The 12,932-nt window shown below is 43.1% G+C and overlaps 1 protein-coding gene across 1 annotated transcript in view; it reads right to left on the bottom strand.

The window, feature by feature from the left end:
- ACTR3 (actin related protein 3) overlaps nucleotides 1–2,397 on the bottom strand; it is a 58,038-nt gene extending 55,641 nt beyond the window's left edge. The window contains exon 1 of the mRNA XM_075001338.1: nucleotides 2,189–2,397. Within this exon, the coding sequence (XP_074857439.1) occupies nucleotides 2,189–2,232 (44 nt within the window). The 5' untranslated portion in view covers nucleotides 2,233–2,397. The remainder of the gene's footprint in view (nucleotides 1–2,188) is intronic.
- Nucleotides 2,398–12,932: the final 10,535 nt, after the last annotated feature.

Genomic DNA, 12,932 nt, shown 5'->3' with positions numbered 1-12,932 from the left:
GGGGAGGTCCTATATATTTTCTTCTCCTCCCTCATCTATCCCTTGAATTTAGGTGCTAATAATAAAAAGGACCAGTATTAGGGCCATTCTAACTAATGCAAATTCATTACAGGCATAAGGAAATCTCTTTAGAGGACCTGGACTTGTAAACTCTTCAAGGCAGGGACCATGTGTTCACTTATTTTAAAACTTGAAGTGTTCAGTAAGATATATGACAAAGTACTCCATACCTAAATATATAAATGTTATAGTACAAGTGGAAAAAGTACATTCACACATCATATAAATTCAAGGTCTTCATTCCTGCTGTAACTCTAAATACAGGCTTACCTATCTTACCATTAGTGCACCATCATCTTATACATACACACATGTACAGTTTATCAAAATCAGCATTTAATGATCCCTATTAGTCCAAACTGACACTTGTAAATTTAAAGGTAATCACAACTCTAACAGATTAAGTCTCCGTCAAAGTTAAATATGCATATTAAAGATACCCTCCATCTACTCTGAGTTTGCTATATACCAAATATATGGGGAAAAAATCAGCTTAGTTTAAAACAAAGCTTTTTGTAAGCGATCAAAAATTGATGAAAAAGTGAAACACGTAAGAGCAGTTTAGCTAGCACAGTCACTTAACACATTTACTTTCCCTACATCAGTGGGAGGAGCTAAAATCCCAACAAAAAATCTTTTGATATAGCATATAGTAAAGTCTTTGGAAATGTTTTAAAACAAATCATTCCATCTTTGAAGTCATACAGTAATCAAGAGCTCACAGGAGGGAAAAAGAAACTTGCATCTCCTTAGTCCACTGCCATTAAGGATACTATGTAACCCTTCCAAGTTCAAACTCAGCCTTTACTTCCTACTGTTACCTTGTCCGCCTTGCATACTGAAATCTGGGAAGAGTACTAGACAAGCAACAACTGAAAGGGATTCTGAACCCTCAATGCCTTTCTATACATATACTCATTTGCCTTTGCTAGCACTGGTGCTTTCTCTCCATTTGTCCCTGGGTAGTTGCTAAATACAAAATAGTTTCTAAAAAGGATTTGGTTCAGGTTTGACGCTGAAAACTGCCTTATAAGGTATAAAAGCCTGAAAGCAGGAAGAGGCTTTGACAAAACCAAGGAAGTTCTGCTGCGCTTGCTCAGGAGAAGGGAGGGGGAGGGTTCCCCCTATAGAGAAGTAATACTGAATAAAGGACCTGAGCCCCATATTTAACAAAAAACACCAGGGTATTTAGCAACGAGCCCTGTGAGTGCAGACTATTTAACAATAAGCACAGGCTAAACAATACGTTTCTCGTTTTGCTCTCCTATCGGGGGGGCTGAGCAGGGTCCACCCTAACCGCAGCAGCCCCCGAGCAGGAGGAGCCTGCCTCCTGCAAGAGCCAGGCAGCGAGATTCGCCCTGGAGATCCCCAGGTGAGGGTGGGCGAACGCTGCTTCCGGACAGAGCGAGCCGGGCAGATTTCTGCAGGGTAGCAAAAGGAATGAATGAGAACAGGGCGGAGACCCCACCCGAAAGGCCGGCGGGCGGAGGGAGAACGCTGACCTCGGGGGTGACCCTGCTCCCAGAGACAGGCTGATGGGCTGGGGGGGGGGGGGGACACTGCACCTGCCCAGGCAGCCAAAAATAAACCGGGGGTGCGACTGGGAAAGAAGCCCAGAAAGCAGGGGTGCGGACGTCGGGGGGAGCGCTTTAGGGGTGGGAGGGGGAGAAGCCCAGGCAGTGGGGGTGCTGCAGCCAGGGGGCGCCCGCTGGCAGGGGGGTGGTGGGGGAGAGAAGCCCAGCCAGTGGGGGTGCTGCAGCCGGGGGGGGGGGGCGCCCGCTGGCGGGGGAGGAGAGAAGCCCAGGCAGTGGGGGCGCCCGCTGGCGGGGGGGCGCTCCGGGGGTGGGAGTCCCCCCCCAGCCGCACGCGGGGGAGAGAAGGAGCAGCGCTGCAAGGGATGAAGCGGGGGCTGGAGGGGGACTGAATCAACCCCTTCCCCCTCTTCCCATCGCCTCGCCCCGCTGACACCACCGCCCTACGGGGGGCTGCCGGGGGCAAAGCCACGTCCCTGCGGGGGGGTCCGCAAGTGGGAGGAGACACCCCGCCCGTGCCCCCGCCACCCGCCCAGGAGCCAAGTGTCAGCCGCCGCCGCCGCCCCGCTGCCCATTCATCGGCCGGCCGCGCTCACCCGGTGCCGCAGTCCACCACGCAAGCCGGGAGCCGCCCCGCCATCCTCCTCGCTCGAGCCGGTGCTGGCCGGGGAAAGGTGCGGGCCCCCTGGACTCTGCCTCTCGCCGCTCTCCCCTACCGGGCAGCGACCACAACCACTTCCGCAACCCAGCCAGCCAGTCCCTCCCTCGCTCGCTCGCAGCCGGCCGAACCCAAGATGGCCGACTCCCTCGTCCCTCCCAGCGCGGAACGGAGAGGTGGGCGGGCGCAACAACCTAACCATTCAGGGACGTCCAATTTCCCGTCCGCGACCATGCGAGCGGGAATTAAGTGAAGCGGGCGGGCTCCTCTCCGCCCCCTTCTTTTTAAGAGGCTTGGGTCGACCATCTGATTCCTCAAGGTCTTTTTGAAGGAGGGTCGGTTAAAAAAATTGGCTTGTGCGTTATTTGAACGAACGGACCAAAATAATTATTCAGGTCCTGTTATATGGAAAAGGCAGAGGGACAATTGATTTTTATGTGGAGGAAGGAACAGTTTAAAGATCAAACTACAATCAACCAAGTTCCCACAACTCGGCCCTGCTGAAATAGCGGGACGAAAGAGGAGGAGGGCTCCAGATGCGATCAAGATCAAGGCCCAGTAATCAGCTTCTTTTGAAATTACAAAATGAGGGAGTACGCGTATTCTGTGCAAATATGGATTAAACATCAAATGCAGAAGTGGATATTGCTTGGTTCTGGTTTTGAGGCACTCAGATGCAAGAGCAGAGACCTAGCTGTCTCCCAGCAGTACCTTCTGTGAATCACGTACTGTACTCTGAGCTAACAGTATTTTTCCCATTGGTAAAAAGCAAGGAGCTCTTTTTAACAGTGAAAAAAAATCTTGGAAATAAATGGGAAAATAATAAGACCCTTTTTAAAAAAAATTGACATTGTCCTTTAATTATTTTATAGCCTTCAGAAATCTCAGATGTTTCCTATTAGACAAAAAACGAATTTTCCTTGCTCCAAACTCCTTCAAAAATGTAGCTCCAGGCCCATGTGGTGAGGAGTAATTACTAGGTCCAGAAAACAGTTCTGGAGAGCATTTGGAGGTGGGAGAGAACCTAGGCTGGCTTCTGTCTCATGCAGTACCTACTGACGGTGTGATTCAATGGGCTTATGTGCAGTATCTTGGGGATGAGGAACCCACCCCAGGTGTCTTCCCTACCTCACTATTAGAGCTGCTTTTGTAAGACCCATGGATTCTCAGGGCAGTGTCTGAAGATAATGTTTCTTTAACAGCACTGTGATTTTGGCCTTGGAATGCTTGTTTGCCGCCAACATTTTCCTGAAGAAGGCAAGTAAAGGGAAGGGAAATTGAAGGTTTTAATAGTTAATATCTCAAATACAGAATGGAATTTCATGGGACAAAGAAAAGACATTTCAATAGTCTGGGGGCTCTCCTTCCAAATATCAAAATCCTGTTTCAAACAATAGAGGTGTGAGAGTGTCTTAAAGAAAAGGTTACAAAAGTTCTTTGTAACAAAGTGTTAGCAACCTAAATATAAGGGTCACTAACAACTCCTGCCTTTGTCACACAGCTTCTGCAGCAACCCCAGAGGGAGACTGATTCAGGGAGCAAAAGCCTTCCAGTACTTATCACATTTGACTATAGGGACTTTTGTCCAGGAAAAGCAGTGAAAGCATGATAACTAATAGCTCTCTAGTATCCAATATCGTACTACTATGCCTATAATTAGTCTATAAGACACTTTAGAACTACAGAAGAAAAGGACAGGAATAATCAAAAAGCTGTTGTAAGAGTATATTGATTATTTCTTGTCAATAGTGGTGCTATTTACTAGTAAATGTTAAACTCACAAGCACTTACTTTAATGCAGTCTATGGAAAACATCCAGTTGTTTTCTTCTATTTGGCCCAAATATTCTCTGTGGGTTGGCAGCACCAAGACTAGAAAGAAGCAGAGTATCTTATGTGTTACCTACCAGCTCTGTGTTCAAGGAAGACCTCCGCTCAAACCAAAGCCAATGCAAAAAGCAGTGGAAAGGCAGGAAAAGGCACACCTAAACCCCTCTAGACAATGATGAAAGGATTAAGGAAACATCCCCTACTCTATTTGCAGGGAAGCTGAGACAAGGGAGGCATCTCTATTAGCACACAGAATGGAGAACAACAGTTCCAAAACAAGAACCATGCTGAACTCTGGAACGTGGAAAGCACGAAAGGACTGCCTGATGGGAAATCTCTGCTGTGGATGCTAATGACCCCACAACTGTCAGTAATTATCAGATCAATTTTAGTAATAAATCCTCTGTTGGTATCCAAAATATTGTAACTGCCTAAATGCATTATCAGGTCCCTCAAAGAAACACTGTCCATAGTCCCAAGTGATCAGTCCCTGTTGTCTAACTCTGGCCTAATCACAACAACTTTGGGATACTCTCTTGAACCAGTCATTTACCCATAAACTAGTCTAGTGTTCCTTCTTGCACCATTGTTATTTCCCTACAAAAACCCCTTCTCACACTCAAGTAATGTGTTCTGATACCCGATTCCAAACTTTGCAACAGTTCCATTGGGTCTTCATCTTTTCCTAACTGATTGTGCGCGGGGTTCAGCTCTGCTTCCTTCCACCACTCAGGATCCCCAGGTACCATCTGTGTCTGAAACCCTGATAAATTCAGCCTTCACAGCACAGTGAGATCTCTCTCTTGCTTGGTATAGCCTCCTGACCCTACTTGATAAGGCCAGTTATGGTTTGCTAGCCTAACATTTGTAATCAGATTTAAGTTAGATTTATTATTGCAACTGTTTTGTTTGTTTGGCTCCCCTGGTATGGTTAAGCTGGTGGTTTCTGTCTCCTCCTCTCTCCGCCTGCTACTCTTTGGAGCTGTTTTTTCGGCTTCACCATACACTGTGACAATTCTCCTTGTATCTAAGCTAAAGCTCTCTGTATCACCCAAGAATATTGTGGTGTTTTCCCATCAGGTAAGTTACTAGCAGAATGATTGTGACTTTAGGGGAAAGAGACCTGCTGAACCTAGGGGTGTACAATAGTGGCATTTTAAAGTGCTGTTTAAGCCCAGCCCACTGACTCCAAGGACACATGAGGGTCACCACTTGGCATTGCTATGCAAGTGAGACAACTGAGTCCAGGGACATAAGGGGCCATCTTGTGAGTACTCATTAACCAGTCTTCTCAGATGTGCTCCAGTAGTGGGAGTGTCTGTTATTCTGATTGTGGACTAGGAAAAACCCAGTCCTGGAGAACACAGATCCTGCAGGATAGCTCCATTGGGAGGCGATAGATGGGAGAAGTAGAACTCCATATGAGAACAGAAGTAACACAGACAGTACACTGATATAGAATTATTAACATCCCATACCCCAAAGTAACAGGCAAACCTGGTAATACATGTGGAAAGTGATGCAAATAAGGCAAATAATTTCATTCCAGTCCTTTGCTATCAGTTTATACATCATCTCTCTGGTCTGAGTCTTTATTCTTCTGCGATGTCATTTTAAATAATGTTGCTGCATTTGGGGGTTTATTAAATTTCTATGGGATTTACAAGTAAAAAGGACAAGTTTTAGCATTATACTAAAATGTCTTTGTGTTCACAAATACAGCATGGATCATTTGCAGCATTTTGCTCAATGTCTTGGTATATTGTATGGTCTTCTTTTTGGAATATACGGTACAAACCAAGCATAGTAGTCCTGTAGCTCTTGCTCAGGCAAAACATGCATTAAAGCCACTGAGAGTTTTGCTAGGGAAAGGAAGGCAGATTTAGGCCCTTGAGTTATGAGTTGAGTTCTCATTTTTTATTTACTCAGTTCTTCAAAGTGCTGAGCACATGGGCCCTAATACAGCAAAACATATGCTTGCCTTTTCAGCAACATTAAGTCCCATATGGTTGCATTGTGAGACCAGGATTTTTGTGTTCAGTGCCAAAATCCAGATAGACCAAGATGGATATGGGTGCTGGATACATGTTTTTGTGGCAGGGTTGCACCATAATACAGTGGGATCTCAACTATTTTGGTGGAAGGTATGTATGTAGTAACTTTAGATGGTAAAAATGGACAGTAGGCAAACAAGAATTATCCAGTGAGAAGTACATTTGTCCCAAATTAGAGACTATGTAAACCAGATGTGTTACAGACCAGAATTTTTAATGTAATAGTAGAAGTAACCCTGATTTCTCTTTTGATGTTATAATTTTTGGAGTTTGTCCTTGGATTTTTCAAGATCCAAACGTCAGATTCAAACGTTTGTAGTGCTGATGCCATTACTAAACTGGATGGTATGCTTTTCAGCATCACCTACATGCTGGGCCATTCCCCTCCAGATATTTACCTCCTTTCCAGGAGACAAAAGTAGCTGTATGTATGTATCCAAAAACAGAGTGAGGCCCAAAGAGCAAAATAAGCAGGAAGATGCAATGAAGAGGGGGGGAAAAAGGGGCATTAGAAGTCTGTCCTTGGAACTACACCTTGTGTAACATGGTGCCATTGCTAGATGTTGAGGAAAGACTGTGCAGATATGCGCAAATGATGCTTTTTGAAGGATTTATGAGTGCCTCTTATTATCAAAGAGTATGATCAAGTTAAGGCTGTAGAGGAAACTCATTCTCTCTCTCTGTAAGTGGTCAAAGTGCCACTACCTGGGACAGTGAGCCACACTCAGTAGGTGTGCTGGTTACACTAACTCAGAATGTCAGAGGCCCAAGTTCAACTGGCTCTGCCATAGACTTCCTTTGTGACCCTGGGCAAGTCACTTAGTCTCTTTTTCGGTTCCTGGTCAGAAAACTGGAAGAAAAAGTACTTTATTACCTCGTAAAAAGCCATGAGGATAAAGACATTTAAGATAAACTGATACTCAGATATGGTGATGGGAGCTATGGAAGTTTCACAGATAGATTCTGAGGGACACTACATACAGGTTCAGAATTTGTCCCCTTTGTAGTAAAGCATAATTAGCAGGAAGGAGAGTGGTTGTTTTCTGTGGTTATAATACATTTTTAAGGCATACATCATGCTGGCATATAATCATCACTTAGTACAGGTTGGACCTTGCTGGTCCAGCACCCTTGGGACCAGATCGGTCCTGAATAAGGTAATATACCAGATCCAGGGTGGTCCCATGCTGCAAGGCCCTCAGCCCTTCCAGCTGCAACCAGCACCTTGTCACTGGCGCCTGCTGGGCTTTCCTGGGGTCCAACAGTGGGAAAGCTGAGTGCTTACAACTGTAAGCGAAGTAAATAGAATCTGTGGTTTGAACATATAAAGAATTAATGTCCTCTGAAAAATCATGGTATACCTCTCGGACTGGGCATGCAATGTTAAGTGAATCTTTCTGTACGTCAGTTCTTCTTATCTTTCGCAGTATTGTGAAAATGAATGCATTAGTGAAGAACTCATATACTATAGTAATGAGCATCACAGAAAAGCCCATAGGGAAAATTAATAATTCTGCCTTCAGACCAGGGTTTGAACAGTAAATACGACTCTAATCCACATATTGCCCAAGGAGAACACAAAATATTCACTTACAGCTCATTAAGTGAGCACTGTCCACTTTGCACATTGTTTTTTCCCCACACACCTCTGCCTCATTCAATGTGATCAAGTAATTAAACACTGTATCATGATAAACGTGCAAAAGAGGAGCAAATTAATTTTGTACAAGAAACCTTAACGTTGGTATTACATAACTTTTGAGTACTTGATTTTGCAGCATTAATACAATTCTTCCAACAGAATTGTGTGTTTATAATTACATGTCATCTGAACAGCCCACTATGGGAGCATAACTACTTCTAGACTCTGAGCTGTAAGTCACACCATATATCACACCAAAGAACATTTCCCCTGGATTAAAAATAAAGTCTCAGGCCTAAATTTGTGCTCATGTCACAATTATCTACTCTTTGTTATGCTTCTCTGCCTAGTCTGTGAGTAAAAACACTTTATTAACAAACCTTATTGATAATTAGGCAATCTGTAATACCCCAAAAAAGCAGAAAAAAGCCGCAACAACAGCTAGAATTTCAAACTAACCAATATAGCAATGTTTGCTGCCAGAAGAAGGTGAAAAAGGTCCCAAGACCTTGTCAGAAATGGTGCCACAGGAGAATCCAGCACACTGGACATTATTATTGCTACTGAATACTATAAACAGATATTCTATTATGTGAACCCTGGAACTTCAAATGAGATTGTTACCACATAAGGAAGCAATCTAAGAAACAATATGCAAGGTTTATGTTGTATTTGCTACCTTTGGTACATGCAGCACAGCTATATGTCTAATAACGAGTTGTTGAAGAAAACTATAAAAGTTGCTAACCCCAAATAGGGAAGAGGTGAAGACCATGATGAAAAAGTAGTAGTTTATGATACACTTAACCTGGGAAAAACTAATGTGAAGAGAATTTTCTTTGTACTTCCTCCTTCATGAAGCTTTCTCTCTAGTAGCTTTCACAGAGTATTTAAATAAAGTTTTAATGACACTGTGCTCAGGATTCATGTGTGTGTTTGTTCCTTTAGCAATGTTGCCAGAAAACAGAGAAGCCTGGTCAATGGGAATACAGACCCCAAGTACGTGGTAGTTCTTTGTACCTCTCTCTGCAATTTTGCTGGCTGTCCTGTGGTATTCTGATTGACCCTGTTCATACAGACCTCTTTGTTCTGAACATGGAGTTCCATTTGTGTCAACTGCTTCAACTTGCAAGGGAGAAGTCAGAAGTTCTGTCCTTTTTGATCACCTCCAAAGCAGAACAAATATAATACTACTCTCTTATCTCCTTGGCCTTCAATTCCTACCATGTCACATGCAGTGGAGGAAAGATAAAATAATATGCCATTTTGAGCGTTCAGGCACCACAGCAACTATCGTCACATCATGGAGAATGAGACACACAATAGTGAACATAGCCGCTTGCACAACTTCCCTCAATTACACTCCATACTTAAAAGTAAAAGCTGGAAGAGATGTAGATGAAAGAAGTCTTTCCCCAATCTTGGCAAAAGCCCACCGGACTCAATATTGTCCCACAATTAATTCCCTTTTTCAAAGGAAATTTTTGCATTTCCAAGGCTAGGAAACCACAGGCTGAACTCCCTCAGGTCTGGCACCCTGTGGACCTGACAAGTGCTGAAGCAGAGAATTTGCTGAACCACTGAAGGTCAGTATTGTCGAGCAGCATTGCCAACACTTCCACTGCTTACTGGGCTCTTAAATGACATTTAGGGGTAAATCAGAGCTAAATCATAGCACAGAATATTGAGACCCAGGACTGGTGGATGTAAACAAACTTTATGGGATTGTGGGAAACTTGACCACATCCATGATAAATAACTAAACCATGATAACTAACTAAAATCATGCTGGACCATGGATGTTGCTGTATTAGAGTGCGCCGGACTAGAGTTCAAGCTACAGTCAAGAATGAGCTCATACTTTTTCACTGCTGAAACAAAGAACAGAGATCAGGGGACTTCTGTGGAGCCACTGGCCATCTGCCCCTGCTCAGCTCCCTCCACTCCAAGCTCTGCCCCCTCCTGGCTCCTGCTAAGCCCCCACCCACGTCTTCCTCTGGAAGCAGTGTGGCACTGATGTGCGTGCTGGAGGCAAGTGCTGGGTGTTTGTGTGTGACCCCTTGTGCATCCCCACACATTGTTCCTGAGACCTTAGGTTCATGTCCAAGCATGCACTTTCTTGAGACTGGCCTTTATTGGTACCCAAAAAAAAATACAATATACCCCCAGGCTCAGATACTGCCAATACCTGTTTGATTGTGAGAAAGTACGGAGTGTCTCTACTGTTATGGTATGAATTTGAAAATTGAGTAAGTCAGATCTGCATTTGGTCAGCTTTGACATTTATCGCTGATATTTATGTGATATTTTCTGATTTGTCCAAGAAGAATGAATGTGTGAAATGCTACTGGTTGACCACAACTATAGCAGCAGGCTCACAGCTGTAGAAGCAATCTTAGAGAAGGCATAAGGTTTAACAGCGCCACCGTTGCTACCACAGTGAGAGCGCCTCAGGGACATCATTCAGTACGGTCATATTCTCAAGTTTAGCAAAACAATGCAACAAATAATGAACACCAAGATAACTAGAATCCTCTCTGTCCTGTCCTCAAAGGGTAACACGCACCCCTGGGCAAAGGGCCGGCACAAATACTATGTATCACCTAAATTCCCACTTAACCCCTCAAATTTTCATGCAAATTCAGTACACGTAGTGCTTTTAGTTTTATGCTGACACCCTGCGATTGCTCATAGCAACTAAACTTGTTCATGTAGATGTATGAAGTCACGGTCAATGAAAAGAGAGTCTCCCCTGGCATGCTCTTAGCACAGCAAAAGCGTGTATGACTCTTTGCTTTAGGCTGTCTTCTATTTATAATAAATAGACTGCACTCTATCCCCACTGGGAGTAGAGTTTACAGTTTGGATATGGTCATATAACCAACATCTTATGCAGCAGAACTGCTCCTTGTACATATTCTAAATTATGTCTGCTTATTTCATGGGCCAAAATAAGTTTGCACTACTACTGGCTTTGTCAGTCCTGCAGAGTCCAAACAACTATGAAAGACTGAAACAGATACTATTCCCTACCAACACCAACAGAACTGCAGATTCTTTATTAGTTCTGATGCACAAAGAAACCAAACTACATGTTGACTCTCAAGATACTTTCAAGATTCCAGGAAGAGCTTCTGGATCATGCAGTCAGAAAAATATATAATGTGTCTTATCATGTGAGTGAAACTGACATGGACTCATAAAAAGACTAGAAATATGTCATCTTTAGTGTCAATTTTCAAAATTGAATTTCAGTGTTAACACATGTTCCAGAAGGATTCTAGGTAGTTATCAAGGTTGGTTTGGTAGTCAGCTGTGCGAGAATATTTCATAAAAACAATGCCACAGAGTACTTAGAAAGAGGTAGTCTATGTTACATTGGATAGGCTAGGACTGCTCTTGAACAAAATTTCTGGTCCTTTTTTCTGGGCAATTGTGTTGATGCCCCACTAGCAATAATTTTATTTAAGTGTGGTCAAATCTTGACTAGATGTGCTTCCAATCTTCACAAGGTCACAGGTTTTGTCGTGTTTTTTTTTTATTTTTATGATGAGAAAATCCTAAGACTGTGCTTACTCTAGAAAAATCTAACTATATTTGACAATGGGTGTTAACATGGCTCCTCATTATCAATGCACTAGCCCCCTTCAGATAATGTTGGCAGTAGTTGTATTATTAATATCCATTTAAGAAATTATGGTTAACCCTGATAAAATTAAAAGTCAAGCATGTTTTGTCAAAACAGAAGTTGAACTCGGTTTATCCTGTCTACATTAACAGGGCAACTGTTTTCACCACTATTTGAGTGGACAGGAGCAGCTATAGGTGTTACCAGTTGAGAAACACAGCAGGATTTTCTAATGTAGAGTCAGCCATATGTTAAAGCTTTTTAAAAATTAGATATTATAACTCATTCTTACATGCTGAATGCTAAAATACCCACTATAGAAAGTATCTGCCTCACCTCTTGTATCAAAAATAAATCAAAATGAAAGATCATCTAAAACAAAGTTAGATATATGGCTCAGTGGTTTGAGCATTAGATCCCTAAACCCAGGGTTGTAAACTCCATCCAGTTAGGATAATGGTTTTTCTTACACATTGTAAATGAAGAGACTAATGAGACCCATATGTGACAAAAGAAAACACACACCCTGGCTTCTGTTTTCATTTTGTAATAAGTACTATTTGCTAATGTTTGTAAACTGTGTTCCATAGAAGAGAGTACCACATAAAACACTTTCAATCCTAGTGTCAGTCTTTATAGTTCTGAATATTGAGTATCAAGAAATCTATTTATGTTTACTAATCCCTTTGCTGGAAGTATTCACATATGTAAGTGCTTTGCTGTATTGTTTTGTGCATTATTTCCACTGTTAAACGGGCTGACCACACCTCTTGTGGTCCTTTAAAGAAGTTAGTTGATCAAAACGTCATCATTCTACATGTCATCCCACATCTTTTCTCACTTCTTGTTCTTTAAAAGACCAGCTCCAAAAGCTACTGAAAATAATGGTAGTATTTTTCTAAATGGATGAAATTCAGAGGACAAGTACAAGGCCTACATAAAGGGGTAAATTTCACTCACAGGATATGGCTTTACTTCCCAGTTAACTTGGACTCTTACGCAGGACTGAATGAACCCAAATCCTCCTACCATTTACACAGCAGACCCTGACCCACCATTGGAGGAGCTGCAAGTCTTGGCTAGCTTATCAGGCTGGGGCTAGAATACAGGATGGAATCTGTCCACTTTGCAGTGAGGATCAAACAATGCTTTTCCAGTAATATCCCACAAAGGACAGAAAAGTTCTCCCGCAACTGACAGGGAAAGAATCATGGAGTATTGGCAGAAAGAATGTTAGAAAATGACCCCAGATATACATGGACAAGTGCAGGAACAGGGAGGACACACGAACGCAGACATATCATTGCTGCAGGAATTCTCACAACTGGGATAAGCTTACCTTGGTGCTCAAACCTCGACAATAGGGTGGCCCACCCTCCTGTTTTCACCAGGGGTCTCCCAGAATGATACCATATATCCTGGAGGCTAACTCAGCCAAACCAGGAGAACTGGGGTGTAACAGTCTTGCACAGCAATGGAGCAAAAGCAGGCTCCATTACCTGCTTTCCCTCTGCACCATTTCCAGAGGT

Source organism: Carettochelys insculpta, chromosome 8 (genome assembly GCF_033958435.1).
Source record: "Carettochelys insculpta isolate YL-2023 chromosome 8, ASM3395843v1, whole genome shotgun sequence".
Classification (NCBI taxonomy): domain Eukaryota; kingdom Metazoa; phylum Chordata; order Testudines; family Carettochelyidae; genus Carettochelys; species Carettochelys insculpta.
Note: the sequence above shows the minus strand (reverse complement) of the source record. Positions and strands in the feature narration are given on the sequence as shown.